At 45.3% G+C, this 18551-nt stretch overlaps 1 protein-coding gene across 2 annotated transcripts in view; it reads right to left on the reverse strand.

Annotated features, from left to right (window-relative positions):
* Window positions 1-18551, reverse strand: part of TMEM184B (transmembrane protein 184B) — a 44375-nt gene that overhangs the window by 13818 nt on the left and 12006 nt on the right. For both annotated transcript variants that reach the window (XM_030546250.1, XM_030546255.1), the window contains exons 2-3: window positions 9272-9531; window positions 2337-2502 (exon numbers count right to left, since the gene is read on the reverse strand). In XM_030546250.1, coding sequence (XP_030402110.1) covers window positions 2337-2502; window positions 9272-9472 — 367 coding nt within the window. In that variant the 5' untranslated portion in view covers window positions 9473-9531. The remainder of the gene's footprint in view (window positions 1-2336; window positions 2503-9271; window positions 9532-18551) is intronic.

Consider the following 18551-nt stretch of genomic DNA (forward strand, 5'->3'; position numbering starts at 1 on the left):
AATTTCAAGATAAGAACAAAACAAAATCAAATGCATAAGGCCAAGAATCTGTCCTCAGCAAGGAGCTGGATACCAGACATCAAAGAGGTTATCCCACTTGAATAAAAGGCATCCATGATCAGACACAGCTCATGGACTTTCGCCTCCTCTGGGCCCTTGTAATCACCCAACTATGCCCTTACACAAAAGGGACACAGATCCCAAGAAGAAACACCTCTCAAAAATCTAACAACAGGATTAGACACAACGTAAGTATTTCCAGACATTTTTAGCACAACAGAACAGTACAGTGCATAAATGGCCATGGTCTACCTGCTTCTATTTATATAATAAGGCAAACTTGTATTCCACCTGTAATCCTGGTTATTGAACAGGTCCATTGACTATATTTCTGTAATGATTTGGCGTACTGGTATCGATGAAATAATTAATTAAAAAGACAACATAGAAAACATTTATTTAAAAAACCGGTGGTAAATTACCTGGTCTGTAAACTTCCTGCATCTCCCTTAACTTTAGGCCTATGAAGGCAAATCTCAGCTGCTGGGGGAGGAGAAGCTTAGCTTCTCATATTGTTCTCCAGTGGGGCCCTCCACTACTCTCCAAAGTGGTCACTGCAACACCAGCTGCTCATCCAAAAGCGTTGGGAAGGAGGTGAAATCAGAGGGAGAAGAATGGGGACATTTGCCCCCACTATCCCTCTACAGTCCCCAAAAGAAACAAGCGCTAATTATTAAAGATGGCGGTGCTAGAACAACAGCGCTTCCCCTCCTAGTCCATATTCATCTTTGTCATCAAAATTACTTATCACCACAAAAGAACACAAACTCTTATGTCACAGACTGAGACCCCACGGTTTCATGTGTGTAGAGGCAGGATAAAAGAGCAGGACCAAAAAAAGTCACCCCACCCACCAAAAGATGCACCACAGAGAACCACCCATGATTGGTACAACATAGATTCCAAGTTTAGTGATGGATTTTTTTATTCGTTACTATTTTTATTGTTTTCAAGTGGAGCTATTCCCCAAGAGTAAAAATCTCCACTGAACACGAGAAAGATATTCCTCCCACCCTCTCCAATCTCCTGCCTTTCCTGAGCATAGTTTTGAAACTGTTCAGAGAATACAGAGGGGCAAGGGAGGCACCTCCACACAGCACAACAGGCGGGACAAGCGGGTGAACTTTAGAACGCAGGCCCACCCCTTGAGCAGATGTTGCGATGTTTGCAAACTCCCTAGGCAAGGCGGAGGGGACAATAGCTGTTGCTAGGAGAGGAGTTTCTCAGAGTAGCAGGCTTCCTGCTAGGCCTTTACACACAAACACAGGGACAGAAAAAATGGCCTCTGGATTGTGTTCATGAGTTTGCCATCTGCTATTGCATCTCAGTGCATTGTCACTGGTCCCTTGAGCAGATTAACTTGTTGACACACGAAGGGGCCTCTTCTTGCAACACAGATCTCACCAACAACAAACCCTACAAACAAGGTGAAATTTAGTCAGGACAGACAGACACACAATAATAGTGGTCCAACAGGATATTCTGCCACAGAGTACAGCCTCTCCCAGGATGCTGGTTGGGGGGGGGGGGTAAGGGGGAGGGCTCCTTTTTTTGAAAGGTGGGAGGGGGTAGATTTTAGAAGAAGTGTTTATTTCAGAGACTGACCATTTCTTTCTCATATGCCTCAAGGGTGAGTTTTCCTTTCCTAGCTGGGTGGGTCACATTCTTAGAAAAGTGCAATAAATAACCAATATTGATCCTCACACCTTTCTGCCCAAAGCACATTACAGCTCTCACACACACACCACTGAACCACAGTGGCTACTGTAGTGGAATGCAGCAGCCATTCTGTGCTGGGGAAACGATGCAAACAGTTACAGGATGGGAAGAGAGTAACAGTGCCAACAGAAACTGTAATGGGGATTTAGGGGCCATGCGAGGAGGGGCAAAATACAATTGCTCAGGTGTTTGGGAGACCTCTGGGATCTTTAACATTGATGGGTGTTCAGACCTTCAGTTTTACACCTCCTCTGAAAGAATGAATACAAGACTGCCATGTGAGAAAATCTCTTCAGAAGCTTTGTGTCTTTCTAAAACGTATCCTAGGGGAATTCCAATATACCCTGCCACTCCTACAGCAGCCAGGAGGACAGAAAACATTGTTCCCCAGTCACTAACCAGGCTTCAAACCATGGTTCTAGTTCGATATCAGTACAAATCATAGCCATAGGACAGAAGTACGCCCCCTCCACTACACTTCTTGTCCACATGCAGGCCCAGTCCCTGCGCTCCAGCCTATAACAGAAAACCCCCATGCTCCGCCATCCCCTCCTTACCTTCATAGCAGTCCCGCACAGTGCCAAAGTAAACATAGTACTGGTCATTGGTGAAGAAAAGGAGGCTGAGCCATGAGTCGAAGGCATAAATGGGCACAATGAAGAGGATCCGGACAATGTAGCGCTGCTCATTGGGGCAGCTGTAACAGCGCAGATGCATGTAGATCTGAATGGGGGAAGATGGAGAACAGGATCAGTGACAATCAAACAGAGGAAAGGGTAGGACTGGATGGCCATGGGGGACCGAGAATGGAACACAGAACTCCTCACTGGAGTAGGTGATCTAACACGGCCTTAAGACGGCAGGGATTAAAAAAAACCTGTTTCTTTCTTATGGCTACTTGCAGTGGCCTGTGTGAAGTGAATTGGGGGCTGCAGTCCAGTTTCTAATGAGATGGGATTAAATTCATTTTTATTATTTTTTGCTCATTATCATCAAGTGTGGCCTCATGTTCTCTTGTTCGTATTTAATTCCCAGATAGTCCGTCCCAAGACCCTGCTATCTCCTTTCAGGCACTTAAGATTTCCAACCCTGCAGCCTCCTCTTTTCCTCAGCCGTATAGGACTGAGCACATCAGGTTGTCACCATGGTTAAAGCCCTCTTTACCTTTGAGCAGTTTTATACACTTCCCCATGACATTTCCATGAAAGAACCCCAGAAAATTCCTTCATATGTTTTACATAGATGGATAAGCCCCAAACCCCACTGCCTGCTGGCAAGAGTCATACTACTGCTTTAACATAAAGCCATAAAATGCCAGCCTCTTGCCCTCCTACCAGAGCAGTACAATTCACAGCTCTGAAATTGGACTCTCTACAGCGCAATAAAGTCATAAAACTTGTGCAGCCTGATAACCAATAGAACTGCAAATTCTCTAGTCACCCAGGAACATGGGTTAAGACAACTATGATGTCAATCCTACCCACTCCCTCCAAAAATCAGGGGGTTCATTAATCCTCAAAATTAAACTGTCACACCCTTAAAAGAATTCTCCCCCAGAATATCCATCTTCTAACAAAGTTCACCTTTGCCAAAAAAATATACACCCAGTATGGCAACACTGAATTTTGTCAAGTTGAAATATACAATCAAACTTCCTTAATGGCCAGGACAAGTAAAGGACTCCAGGCAAAAGCCTGCATAAAGAAAAAGGTCTGAAAGCATGTCCTGATGGTCAGTGGACACAGGTTTGGTTGAACCAGCAGGGAATATGTTCTTCAGAGGCAAAGTCTTTTACACGTAGTTTTAATTTAAACAACAAAAACTAGAACACACACAACCAACTGGTATGATTTTTTCTTCTTACCATCCAATTACACTCCTTCAAATTCCTCTCCTCTCATTCCATATCACACTCTTTCCAACGTGGCTCCCAGCTCTTGCACTCAACTGAAACTGATTTCACCAGTCTTTAAAGACCTCTTCCTAGCCAAAGCTCAAAACCAGTACAGCATTCTCATTCTCCTTGACCTGTCAGGCACCTTCAACAGTCAACCACTCTCTTCTTGAAATTGTGTCCCTTCCTTGCCCCCCCCCAATTCTCCTGCTACCTCTCTAATTGCTCCTTCAGTGTCTCCTCCTCATCCTTCCAGCTTTCTGTGAGGATTCCACAGGACTCTGTCCTTGGTTCTCATATCTTCTCCCTTTACACCTTGTCTATAAGCAATCTCACCTGCAAACTCAAACTGAACGAACACCTTCATGCAGATGATTCATAGTTCTACCTCTCTACTCCAGACCTATCTCCTTCTGTCCAGTCTAGAATCTCAGCTTCCTCTTCGACCTCACCTCATGGATGTCTAACTGCCAGCTCAAACTCAACAGGGCTAAAAGAATTCTTCATCTTCACCCTCAGTCCCTCCTTGCTACCTCCTTTTTGGACGACTACAGACATCACTACCATGCTGCCCATCACTTGGCCCCTTAACTTGGGTGTCCGTCATCTTTGACTCAGACCAACGTCCTCACATCCAGGCTAGGTCTAAATCATGCAGATTCTTTCTGCATAACATCTCAGATACAGCCTTTCTTATCTGTCCACATGGCTAAAACTCCTCCACGTTCTCATCATCATCTCATATCTCAATTACTGCAACATCCTTTCCTCTGGCCTTGACAAGTGCAATCTTCCCCTGTTCATCCATTCAGGATGCTGCTGCAAAGATCGTTTTCCTAGCTCGTCACTTGGACCACGTCACCCCTCTCCCTGAATCCCTCCACTGGCTCCCTCTTTTCTACCATATCAAACATAAGCTATTTGTATTCACTTTCGAGGCTCTTTATGACCTATCCCCCCCATCCCCCATCTCACCTCTCAAAAGGTCAGCTCTCGCCTGCCATCAGCCCATGCCACCAGCCTCCATCCCCCACTTGTTAAATTCTGAAACAAGCACCTTTGTGCACCTCACACTCGGCAGAAGCTGCCTGTGAACATTCACCAAGCTACCTTGTTATCCACCTTCAAATTCTTCCTCAAAACTCTCCTCTGCTAGGATACCTATAAAATACTTGATGGTGAGGCAGCTGGTATGCTAAGACCACAGTCTGTCATACTGACCAACATGGTCTCATTGTTTCTTGTACTACCGTTTCACTTCTTATACTTAGATTGTAAGCTCCTTGGGGCAGGGACCATCTTTTTGCGCTGTGTTTGCCCAGCACCTGGCACAGCGGGGTCCTGGTCCAGGGCTGGGGCTCCTAGGCGCTATGATCATACAAATAATACATAATACCCACCCACCCCCAGGGATACTGAGCATCACAATTCAAGTGACTCCAGGTTTCCCTCTCAGAGTTACAGGGATGTCACTAGAGCCTTTCACTGTGTGCACGATCACAAGAGCATGTCAGGCAGGAAATGCTAAATGTCAGAGGCAGGGGAATGGGTTAAATGTGTCATTGGTCTGTCATATGGCAACAATGGATTCTGAAGAGCAGCGTTTCTTAAACTGGGGTCCCTGAAGGTACCCCAGGGGGTCCACAGGCCTCATTGATCAACTCCTTCCTCTCCCTCCACTCCTCCCCCTCCCTCCCAGCACCTCCTGCATGCTAAAAGTCCGGTGGTGCAACAGGGCTATGGCAGGCTCCCTACCTGCCCCAGCTCTGCAATACTCCTGGAAGCAGCCGGCACATTCCTCCAGGGCAAGGGCTCTCTGCGCACTGCCCCTGCCCCGAGTGCCAACTCTGCAGTTCCCATTGGCCAGGAACTGCAGCCAATGGGAGCCGAGGGGGCTGTGCTTGTGGGCAGGGGCAGTGCATGGAGACCCTATGCCCCCCCACCTACCTAGAAGTCGCTGCCAGAGAGTTGTCCCGGTCTCTTTCAGGAGTTGCCCGAGGTAAGTGCCGCCTCACCCCCCTCACCCCTTTCTCACACCAGAGCCCACACCCAAACTCCTGCCCAGAGCCTGCACCCCGAGCCCCCTCCAGCACCCAAACTTTCTCCCAGAGCCCTCATCCCCCACCCAAACTCCCTCCAGAGCCTGCACCCAAACTCCCTCCTAGAGCCCACACCCCCTCCTGTATCCCAACATGGTGAAAGTGAGTGACGGTAGAGGAGAGCAAGCGAGTGATGGAAGGAGGGGGGGATGGAGTGAGCGAGGGCAGGACCCTGAAGAAGGGGTGGGGTCTCAGGGAAGAGGGCATGGCAAGGGCTGAGTGGGGAGGTGGGGTCCACAAAACTGTTTACATTAAAATGGGGTTCCTCAGGTTGCTAAAAAGTTTGAGAACCGCTGCAGTAGAGAACAGCAGAAAACCCTAGCTGTACCAGGGGAAGAATTTTTCCCTACTCCCAGAAGGTGATCAATGTGCACCCTGAAGCAGGAGGATGATAGCACTTATTGTTACCTAAGCTAGTGGCACTACAGGTGTTACTCTTATTCATCAGTGACTAATCTCTTTTCAAACCTCCCTAGACTATTTGCCTCTACAATACACTGTCATTTTCCAACTCTTACTCAGCTCTCTGGAATCCAACAACACAGAGGTACAGAACACAGGTTGATACATTTCAGAGCATGCATTTCCCACCGTGTTACAGTCCACATGACGACTACATTAGAGAAGAGGATGTTGGATTGGACTTGCGCTGGCACTCAGAGAATACTGGATGAGATACGGTACCTATTGGGTTCCCGGGAAGTGGGTGGACGAGATAGGGTAGCCAGGCGTTGCCCCAGAAAGAAAAGGAGAAAAACCAAAACAAACATTTCCTGCTACTCCTTTCCGTAGTAGAATTCAGCTAGTGGAATTCACTGGCACGGAAGGTCGTCAAGGCAGGCACTGCTGGCTGGATGACTTAAAACAATAAACGGCTGATCATCTAATGAACTAACAGCTGACATAACTACAAAATGGCCAGCTAAGAACAGAGGGTAATTAAGCCTCATAAATCACAGCACAATCTCATCACTTACATATCCTGCCCTGTGATGGGATGTGCACCCCACACTAGCCCTGCAAGAGCTGAGTTGGACCAGATGGGTCTAATCAGCTAATTAGGCAGCAAAGGAGGAGAGAGCTTTAGGCTGGAGGCAGCTAATTAGAGAGATTATCACCTGCAAGAAACAGGCAGGGTTCCTACAAAAAAAGACAGAAAAATGGAGACAAAAGAGGCAGCAGGGAGAAGGCTGCATTCACTCCTTGGGAGATGTCTGAGTAGCTGCAGAGATGAGTTGTTCACAGCTACTCCCTGGGAGGAGGAAGTGAAGAGACTGGCAAACCTAGAGGAGTGCGGAGGGCAAAGAGGTATAGAAGTGGTTCAGGGAACGGACCTTGGCTGCTGGGTAGAGGGTCCCTGGGCAGGAACCTGAAGTAGAGGGTTGGCTGGGGTTCCCTGCCAGCCATTGCATTAGTGGTACTGTGAGGCAGTGAAGCAGAAGACTGCCTAAGCCTGCTGGACAGCAGGAACCGTGATACATTTCCCCTGTGGAGGGGAAACCACAATAGTGACTTGACTGAAGGGCTGAGTCAGGAAGAGGCCAGCTGTGGCTCCTGGGAGTGAGAGAGGAGCTGCAGAGGAGAAATGGATGGGGGGGGGGGGGGTAATTGCTGGAAGAGTGTGACTGAACTAATCTCCAGAGATGCCAGGAGGTGGCACTATGCAGTGGTGAGTAGAGCCCACTTATAGCACTACTCAACAGGCCAACTGTATTACTGAAGGGGATGTGGGTGTTCACATTCTTCTAAAAGAACAGGTGTGATGGATTTGGAGCAGTTCTGTAATAACATATAAAGACCATATGGTGGTCTGGTAATTGGTGTGTTTTCTGTATGATTATATTGGTTTGACACAATAGAGGCTCTCAGGAAAACAGCAGCTCAGGATAAGCCACTTCTCTGCAAACACTTAAGAGGTGTTAAGAGACAATGCCAGGACTACTTGCTTTGAAGATAACCATACAAAACAGGCTTGAACCAGGAGAGGAAAAGGCCTGCAAAACACAAAAGACTGACAGGACTCTGGCAGGTTTAAAAAGGTACACTCTCTCAAGAAAGGGGAAGAGTTTTTCAGGGGAAACAGACTAAGATGCCTGACAAACTGCTGTAGGGGTCTGAAGAAGTTAGGCCTGCCTGGATGGCTCTCAGGTGGTGGCAGGCCAGCAGGTAAGAGATGTATGTAGACTGTTAGTGTTTAAATCCTTGTTCTCTAATTTTGTTAAAATAAACAGTACCTTTCCTTTAAGAAACTAACTGGTCACAGGCTCCCCAAGTGAAGAACTGCAGGTGCCAGAACTCCATCAGACTTGCCAGGCAATAATGGTAGGGAGAACTGGCCTAAAAGTAGGAACAGGGCTGGCTTTAGGATGTGTGGGGCCCAATTTGGAAGACCTGCCGCTGAAATGCTGCCGAAGACAGCGGCAGCGATTGAGCTGTTGCCGAAGATAGCAATGGCAATTCGGCAGCAGCTCAATTAGTTGCTACTGTTTCCGGCGGCACTTTGGCAGAGGGTGTGGGACCCCTCTTCTGGATGCTGCAGGGCCCTCTTAGGTGCCGTGCCTGATTCCTGGGAAGTGGGGGAATCACCCTAAAGCCATACCTGAGTAGGAAAGCTGCAGAATTCCTCCCCAGGAGAAGTAAGGCATGAGGCTTATGACCTGAAGGGGTGCACTCGGAGACCAGAAAGGGGACAGATTTGCAGCTAGCCCAGTAACTGAGACAACAGGTACTAGCTGCTGCTAAAAGCAAGATACCAGGCTGAATGGGCTAATGGCCTTACCTGGTATACCTATCCCCTTGTGGCTCTAATGAGAACCAGGCAGAAAGGTGTTTGATCCTCCACATCCTTTATAATGCCCTCCCTTTCCTCACCTGCCAGTGACCTGGGGCTCCTTGCTAGGCAAAGTTTGATTACTACAAGTCTGAAGACAAAGGGAAAGACGAGACATTGTAAAGGCAGCTACCTGGCCACTACATTCTTAGTTACAGAATGGTGCCATCTGCACCAAGCCTCAGACTCACATGTTTCTCTTCCCCAAACACACACAAACACTGCTCCTCTCCAGGGAGGTGGAGTTCTGTTTCTCTTACTGCTTCATCCCTACATATTAGCATACTCTCAGGGAACAGAGCTGATCATTGAGCAATGCAGAGTAGACATCGCCACAACTCATTTAGCCCTTTTACCAAACCCCTGGATCCACCTGAAGCAAAAGAACCCTTCTCAAACATTCCCTTGGTACAGTTTTGTGCAGTACTGAACACAGTTACCTTTACTGAGTTATAGGTAGGGAATAATTTTCTAGCCTAGTCCTGTCGCCAAGATGCAAGATTAGCTCGCACAGTGACTCCTCAAAGAGTCATAAGCTGAGCTAGTGATAACAGGAGGAATGATTCTAACAAACCCCCACAGCTGGCAGAGACACCCCTCACACCATGTGTATTCACCCAGTTTGGGGGGGCAGACAGTTACAGGGATCAAACACTAAGAGATTCTTACCTGATGGCAGGTGATGAGCAAAGCTGTCCACACAAAGAAACCTGAGATGGCCTGAGCAGCAGTGGTCATTAGGAATATCGGCTGCTCCATAGCAGTGGGGCTGCCGTCATCAGACTTCCAGGAGAAGTTTGGGGCTGCAACTGGGGTGGTGGCAGTGGAACCCAGCTCGGGCGCTGACATGATTCCAGTCACCACTATCATTGTGTCTTTTGGGAAGTGGTTCCACCGGGGTTAATACAGAGCCACCTCCAAGCTGAGCCCTGTCAAACCCAAAGGAGAGATACAAAAAGGTGGAGATTAATCTCAGCTGAATGGATGCAAAGATAAGAACATTCTGCATTTATACCATGCTTTTCACATGAGATCTTAGAATGCTGTCGAAATGGAACTCAATTAAGCATTCATAGCACCCTGTGAGATGGTTAGGTAAGGACATATAAGGATCACTCACACCCACCTCTAGGGTGAAACCCAGCAGCTATTTAACAGCACAACCACCACCACCCTCCTCCTACAAAACAGTTTAAGCAGGAAGTGAAGAATACTGTATCCATCTGGCACTACAGAGGAATTCAGGTAGGCAGAATTTAAATTACCCAGACTGGCATGTGGCCAGGACACCCCAGTAAACATCCCCAACTCTTTAGAGATGTCTGAATCCTCTTACTCAATAGCCAGAGCCTTAGTATAGCTATACTTGCAGCTGTACAGCGCTGGGAGTTACAGCTGTCTTCGTACAGCTGTGTAGGAAAAGTGCTGCAGTGTGGCCACATTTGCAGCGCTGTTGGGAGTGGCTGAACAGGCATTCTGGGATACCTCCGAATACCTCTGGAGGCCAATTACAGCGCTTTTGGTGGCCACACTGGCAGCGCAGCGCTGCATCGGCGCGGCGCTGCAATTGTTATACCCCAGGCAGAGCAGGAGTACACCCAGCGCTGCACCAGGGAGATGCAGCGCTGTATGTGCCTTGCAAGTGTGGACAGTGAGTAAGTTGCAGCGCTGTAAACCCACCACCAGCGCTGCAACTTACATCTTATCTGAAACAGAACCACAAACAGTAATACAGAGAGGAACTTGTTCACCACCAACTCCAAAGGCAAGTATCCTTTAATTATCAATACCCTTGGGGGGGGGGGGTAAACACATGCCAATTGCACATAATCCTAGGGTCACATTGCTAAGGCCACACTGCTTCCAAATCAGCGGCTTGCATGTGTGACCAATAATGTGCCTGATGTTACCTATAGAAATAATTCTACCTGTTTTCTTCTCCCTTTGTAAGGAGAAGGAAAACAAAAAGGTAAATTGGGGGAAATAGCTGGGGGTTCTCTTTAACTAGTTTATTCATGAATATAGGTCACCAATTTGAAGGAACTTAAATTTATTAATCTCTAATGAAATGCACTGAACACTAGCTGAGAAGAAAATGTAGTACGTGGATCTGCAGAAGGACTGGAATTTTTTTCTTCTTCCAGTTGCCGCAGTTTTTCTGAAACATTCTCCTTTCAGGCTGAAATTTTCTCTGTTTGGTCTCTACCCAAGGGTGATTTTTTTTAAAGTTCAGCTATTTTTGAGCATGAGAACACATTTTTCCCATTTATATAAAAAAAATCCTTGTGACTTTTTATTCAAACAACCCTGCAGGAAAAAATGGCTGAAGGTTTGAACACACACTTGGATGGAAGCTGTCCTCATTAAGCAGCAGGACCTTTGCTGATTCTGGAGGAAACTGGTTTTGATTTGAGAGCGATCTAAGCCTTTGACAAGCCCATATTAAGACAAGCAATAGATATTTCTACAAAGCTCATAAGATAGCTATCTAGAAAGGGTTCGTGGCAGCTGCATCCATGGCTAACTCCGTGACAAGTCCTGTCAGCCATGATATTACAAAGCTGTAGGGACAGAGGGGGCTCATAAGAAGTTCTTCCACAGATCTTGTAACATGCAAAGGGGTTGAAAGAGGGCTCCTGCACACCAGTGCAATCTATGCTAAGAAACTTTAATAACCACAAAATTCCCACCCTAGCTAACACTGCAGCTGCACCAGTACTAGCAACACTGGGAATCTTAGTACAGATAGGGTTTTAATTGTGCCCTCCTACCCCCTTTTATTTTGTTAGTCCCATGTCCTCTGCAGGGATCAAGTTTAACCAAAACGGTGCTAAAAACCACATTGGCAGCCTTAACTACATCCATTCTAGGGATTCCAACACCGCTAATGCCGACCCAGCTGAGCTTGTGTTAGCCACAGTGTGGAAGTTCAGACAGATATTCACCTAGTGTAAAAGGACAATTGCAAAATGAATTAGGACCACAATAAGAACCGCTGCCACCCCTGCAGACCTTGTAAGCCATGCAAGTAGCAACGGAGGGTCTGTGGACTTCATTAGCTGCAAAGTAGGGATCCTTGCTCCAATGCGCTTCAGGGACTCTGCAGATGAGGAAGATGCTAAGCACCTTTCCAAACTACAGTGTTCCTAAAGGGCACGGGACTGGCTCTCTATGGCAGAACTTGTGCGGCATGCAGGAACGGGGGCAGGGGTTTCTATTATCTAACCAAACTGTATAAATTCTGTGATCAGCAACATGTCTTACAATTTTTTGCAAGCCAGCAAAATTTCAAAGGCCTAGTAAGTGAAAATTCTCCTTCCCCCTCCCCCCCATAAAGGGGGGGAAGTCTGCCCCCCTCAAATTTCCTATTATAACAGAATATAAAGGCTGTATAGTTAAGCACTCAAATCAGGAAAATGCTCAAGTTGAGGCTGTATGTGCAATCTTAATACTGCCCCCTTGTGATTATACATTACTGCACAGTCTAATTATAGGGTTAGTTACCATTTTTCAAACTGTATTTTGTAATCTTTTCTCCTACAACCTTAAACACATGTAACATTTTGGAGTAGTGTGTTCTTCTGTGTATACCAGAATCCAGAAAAGTCATTTATATGAAAAGTGTGCAGTAAATTTGAGAACTGACTACAGAATAAAAAATAGTGCAGTGTTGCTAACCTATATAGGTCACCAAAATGTGCAGGTAAATTAGCTTCACAGCTAACTTTCTCTGTACTGAAAAGCACCTAAGGAAGGCTGTGCTGCTGGCTGAGAAGAAAACATAGCATATGGCTCTTGCAAAATTAACAGAATACATAATTTAGAGGAAAGAAGTTTACTAAATTAGACAGGATAAAGGTATAGAGCAGGGATAGGCAAACTTTTTGGCCTGAGGGCCACATCAGGTTTTGTAAATTGTATGGAGGGCTGGTTAGGGGAGGGGATCGTGGCCACTCCCCACCCCCGGAACTCCTGCCCATCCAACCCCGCTTCCTGTCTGCCCCTGTACCCCTGCTGCACTATCTAACCCCTCCTCTCATTCCTGATGCCCCCCCCAAGATCCCTGCCCCATCCAATCATACCTTCTCCCTGTCCCCTGACTGCCCTCCTGCCTTCCCATCCAACTCCCCCTCCTTCCTGACTGCCCCCCCCGGGACCCCTGCCCCCATTCAACTCCCTGTTCTTGCCCCAACCCCTATCCACACCCCTGCCCCCTGACCTCCATCCCAAATTCTCCTGCCCTCTATCCAACCCCTCTGCTCCCTTATTGCACTGCCTGGAACACCAGTGGCTGGCGGTGCTGGAGCCGGGCCATGCCGCCACCACCACGCAGCACAGAGACTGGGTCGGGCACTGCCCCAGAAGCTCACAGCCCCACCGCCCAGAGCATTGTGTCTGTGGCGAAGCGAGTGAGCTGAGGCTGCGAGGGAAGGGGAACAGCAGGGGAGGGATGGGGGCTAGCCTCCTGGGCCAGGAGCTCAGGGGTCAGGCAGCACAGTCCCGCGGGCTGTAGTTTTCCTATCTCTGGTATAGAGAATTGTTACAATGACACTAGCGTGAATAGAAAAAAAGAGAGAACCACTATCAGTCCGACAGGTAAATCTTTGCTTGCAGCAAGAATTGTTTATTATATTGTGTTATTTGAGAAATAGGAGGTGATGATGTAATTCAAGACAATTGTAAACTATACACACGAGGGGGCATCTTAACTTTGGAACTATTCCCTAAGTCTGCTCAATCTTCTGCTCCAGTCTTGCCTTCTGCAACTCTCCCTCACTTTGGGGCTAAAGGGGAGCAGATTTGTTCTCTCCAGAATTCTCCCCCCATTTCCTGCTTCCGAGTCACTTCCTCTCTTTAAATCTCACCTTAAAACCTTCTCCATTTTCAATTCACAACTACACTCTCTCCCTGGAAAGGGTCTTTGCAATACAGTGTGTGAATAACACTATAGAAAAACCATGTACATTTCCTGGTGAATGGAAAATCCCATTTCTTTAACAAGAATTCATCGAGGTGGGTGCATAAACCTCTGTCTGAAAGAGATGTACCTAATCTACAATTCCTAACCCTCATACAGGATTCTTCAGACAACTGCTCTGAGTCTCTCTGCCACATAACAGTACCCAGAGGACATCAAAAGCAGCATAAGAGAGAGGGGGAAGGAGTAGGATGTTATCTCCTGGACACCATTGCCCTCTACCCACTAAGTTATTCTTTACAATGGGATAGGAACCACTTCACTTCTCAGGCAATGGTTTAGATACAAACCATATTGGTAGTGGTTGAAGTTATCATCCAACATCCACATGAATTCAGTTTGGGACTATCTGGCTATGCCATCACTACAGAAAAAAGTGGGTTTTCATCAAACACTGTAAAATCCTACTGGAAACAATGCAGTGTAGTTTTACCTGCATGCAGCTAACCAAGGTAAAGTGTGTGTGTGTGTGTAAATATAGGGGTAGAAGGGATCTTGAGAGGTGATCAAATTCAGCTGCCTGTGCTCAGGTGGAACCAAGTAAATCTAGACCATCCCCGTCAGGTGTTTGTCCAACCTGTTCTTAAAAACCTCCAGTAATGGCAATTCCATGACCTCCCTTGGAAGCATGTTCCGAAGCTTACCTGCCTTTATTATAATTTTTTCCTAATATCTAACCTAAAGCTTTCTTGCTGCAGATTAAGCCCATTAATTCTGCCTTCAGTAGGCAGAACAATTTATCCCCATGGTATTTATAATATCCCTATATGTAGTTGAAGACTCATCAGGTGTGTTCCCCTCCACTCTTCTTTTCTCAAGGCTACTCATGCCCAGTTTTGTTTTGCTTGTTTTAATAGGTCTGGTTTTTTAAACCTTTTACCATTTTTGTTGCTCAAGGGTTGACTTTGACTAACAACACTGAGGTAAAACTACCTGTCCCCGACTACACTAGGATTTTACATCACGATAACATGTCAGGGCTTAGGAACATGTACACTTTGCTACTGTCAATCCCATACCATGTCTGGAAACAGGGGGAGCCTTCACTCCAACACCATCAAACTAGCATCTTTCACCAAAAGCAAATTTAGAATTCAAAGCAGTTACACGCAGATACTCCTTTTAGTTATCACACTGCATTCATTACACAAAGCACACTTCCGGTGCAGCAGCCTAGCAAAACAAGTGCAACAGGAAAGGGGAATCTGAGCTCAGACACACGTCACCCAGCAGACTTCCTCAAACCAACCAGGCATGCACAGGGTCCTGCAGAACTTAACTCTGTCCTCCTATGTCCCATTTGCCCTGCTCTGAACTGGACCCAGTTTGTACCAAGAGTAGCTGGAGTCTGATCACCATAGAGAGCTAGCTTTGCCCCGAAGTCATTAGGAAAAAGAGAACAGGGAATTACATGTGGCTCTTTGCCATCTGCAAATGCAATCTGTGTTTTTAAAATACATCGTCTCAGCTGAGGTTAAAGCATTTCCCCTCAAAGAGCTGAGGAAGCAAAGAGAGAGACTCCAAGCTAGCCTGAGAAGGGAATCGTACCAGCTAAGCCTCCTTCCGGCAAGTGAAACTTGATTTAACAAGATATTCCCACCCCATCAATATTATTATCCTGTAAACCTCATATGGGATTCCTTGTGGGTCATATTCCATACTTCAATCTTGCCCATATTATAAATTTGGGCATGTCTGCATATATGCACACAGGGTGATGCCCATGGGACAAACAGAACCTCTCATGCACTTATCGCCTGTTCTCTGCCCACTAATCCATCTCCACTGCATTCCAAACTTCTAAGCAGCTTCAAACCATCATCACATTTAATTTGTTTAAATTAACTAGCCACAAAAAAGTTTTCTTCTCTCTCTCCTTCCCCTGCTAGTGGCATTTCTCCCTAAAATTACCCTTGTCAGAGGCTCAGTAGAGACAATACTTGGTCGTCCACCACCAACCAGTCTAAGGTCTGAATTCTTGCAATTAGAAAGCTCTCAGTTTTAGGCTATCACTGGAAAAGGGCACTTTACAGCTTCCCAGTGGGCAGGATGGATTGATTTACATCAGGGTGATTTAAATCACTGACTTAAAAATTACTAAGTGGAAAGCCTTGACTTAAATCATCAACTTTAATCAACTTTTCCATTTGTACTTCATTACTTTAAAAGGTGCATTCTTATTAGTTGATATAACCATTAAAGCATGTTGATTTACAGTTAAATACAGCTTTTACCTAAGAGATAGTACACCTTTCTGCTAGGAGGATACATTAATTATATACATTTTGAGCAATTATATAGCTTAATATTTTCAGATTCTTAATTGCACATTTTAGTATGTTAGAAAATGGTGAATGATACATTGCTTATTTACTAGATCATTTTTGCTCGTGATTTGTGTCAAGGTGCATTAGGAAGGTAGCTAGAATTTAAACACAACAGCATACAAAAAAATTTATTAAACAAAATGAGCCCTTAATACATAGCTTGACCTACTGTGCCAAATTTATAAAGCTTGACCTCAAAAGTTAGTTGCATCCCTCCCCCAATTCCTTCTTTATACAGAAAAACAGCCTTTACCTCAGTTTTTGATGAAGGCTTATGGATTCAACATTTTTTTTATTTAAATGTTTCAAGAGATTAAGTTTAGCCTTAATGTATTTTATATTAAATTCAGATTTCATTTAAAAAAATACAATTAAAATTTTTTTTATCTATCCTGCCAGTGGATCACACAAATCCATTTTTACCTCTGGATGATCCTCTGAATTTGGACTTTAAAAAGATTTTTATATATATAAAACTTCTAAAAGTTACCTAAAATAGTTATTTTCATTATAGCAGTGCCTAGAGTTGCCCACTAGTATCAGGGCCTCATTGTGCTACGTATTGTACAAATATATAGTAAATAGCTGTTTGGGCCAAAGGCTGCTTACACTTTAAAAAGATATAAGAACGGCCGTATTGGGTCAGACCAAAGGTCCATCTAGCCCAGTATCCTGTCTACCAATGCCAGGTGCCTCAGAGGGAGTGAACCTAATAGGCAATGATCAAGTGATCTCTCTCCTGCCATCCATCTCCATCATTCTGACAAACAGAGGCTAGGGACATCATTCCTTACCCCTTCTGGCTAATAGCCACCTATGGACTTAACCACCATGAATTTATCCAGTTCTCTTTTAAACGCTGTTATAGTCCTAGCCTTCACAACCTCTTCAGGTAAGGAGTTCCACAAGTTGACTGTGCGCTGCGTGGGCAATAATATATTCAGTCTTATTCTCTATCCCCTTTTTAATGATTCTTAACATCCTGTTTGCTTTTTTGACCGCCTCTGCACACTGCGTGGAAATCTTCAGAGAACTAGTCACGATGACTCCAAGATCGTTTTCCTTACTTGTTGTAGCTAAATTAGCCCCCATCGTATTGTATGTATAGTTGGGTTTTTTTTTTCCAATGTGCATTACAAGACAAATCAGTGGATCACACAAACGAGCAGACCAGAACAAGGGAGGACAATGTAACAACAAGAGGATGTTTTAATACAAATTAGCTGTGTACATTTCATAGACGGAGGCCTTGTCTACATGGCAAGTTCTTGTGTTGCTAGCCAAGGTGTGAGTATACCTGCTGGCCACGCAGTAACATCCGGGACTTTCACTGTGCTGTAGCGGTGTCCACATGGGATGTTTACTGCAAGGCAAGCTGGTGCATTATAGATTCACCCTCGTAGATTTCAAGGTCAGAAGGGACCATCATGATCATCTAGTCCAGTGGTTTTCAAGAACTTTTTTTACTGGTGCCCCTTTTCACATAGCAAGCCTTTGAGTGTAACCCCCCCTTAGATATATAAAAAAGTGTTTTAAAAACTTATAACACCATTATAAATGCTGGAGGCAAAACGGGGTTTAGGGTGGAGGTTGATAGCTCACAACCCTCCATGTAAGAACCTTGCGACCCCCAGTTTGAGAACACCCTGATCTAGTCTGACCTCCTGTATGTTGCAGGCCATAGAACTGCACCCTCCCACTCCTGTAATAGACCTAGGCTGACCAGTTGTCCCATATAGACAAGCCCAGAGTCAGCCAAATAGGTAGCAGCAATCAAAGAAATCAAGAGAGTTTTAAACTTATTACTAGTTTTGATTTTTCTCCCTCCGAGTCCTGTACATTTGGACTCACAAAGGCACCAGGTTTTACAAGTGGTGAGATAAGACAGTCTCAATAATGTTATTTAAAACTCTCTAAAACAGTGTCAGTTAAATATATGGTCTATGCAGACTACCTGATCGCATGGTACAAAAGTTTGATTGGGATGATCCATGTAACTCACTCACTGATTAACCACTCACAAGAAATAAAGCCATCCTAACCTCTTAGCCAATAAGAGAGAGTCATACCACATCTATTTCACATACTTAGGAATTCACAAGTGTCCGAACATTCACACATATTGAACTCCATCCAAGCAGATGTACTTAAATACATAACTTGCATAAACATAAGAACTCTGTGGTTCCTAACTGCATAATAAATAAATAGCTGTCCAAATGTGCTTTTTACATTGTTATCCCTCTGGAGGACTGAACAGTCTGAATTCTCATGAGATTCTGTCCATTCATCATTTCCTTTCTAAACAGCTATCAGTACATGCAGTAAAACAAAAGACAGAAAAAACATGGTTGGAACAGTACCATTTTTTCCTGTAAGGGTGAGACAAATGAGCAAAACAACCTTAGCAGAGAGAACATACAACCATTCAGTCTAAGTACACATTCAGAGGATGATCCCATGACTATGCACATAAACAGAGTTCATTGTACACAAACAATTTAATCTTCCACAGAGTGACAATTTTTCCTGATTTCAATTAATCAAACTCAGAACAAGCAAATCCTACCTCCCTTCACCTAACACATCAAAGTCCTCTCCCCTTTGCCCATCCTATTGGTCGTACCTCAATTATTCTTTCTTA

This window comes from Gopherus evgoodei, chromosome 1, assembly GCF_007399415.2.
Source record: "Gopherus evgoodei ecotype Sinaloan lineage chromosome 1, rGopEvg1_v1.p, whole genome shotgun sequence".
Lineage (NCBI taxonomy): Eukaryota > Metazoa > Chordata > Testudines > Testudinidae > Gopherus > Gopherus evgoodei.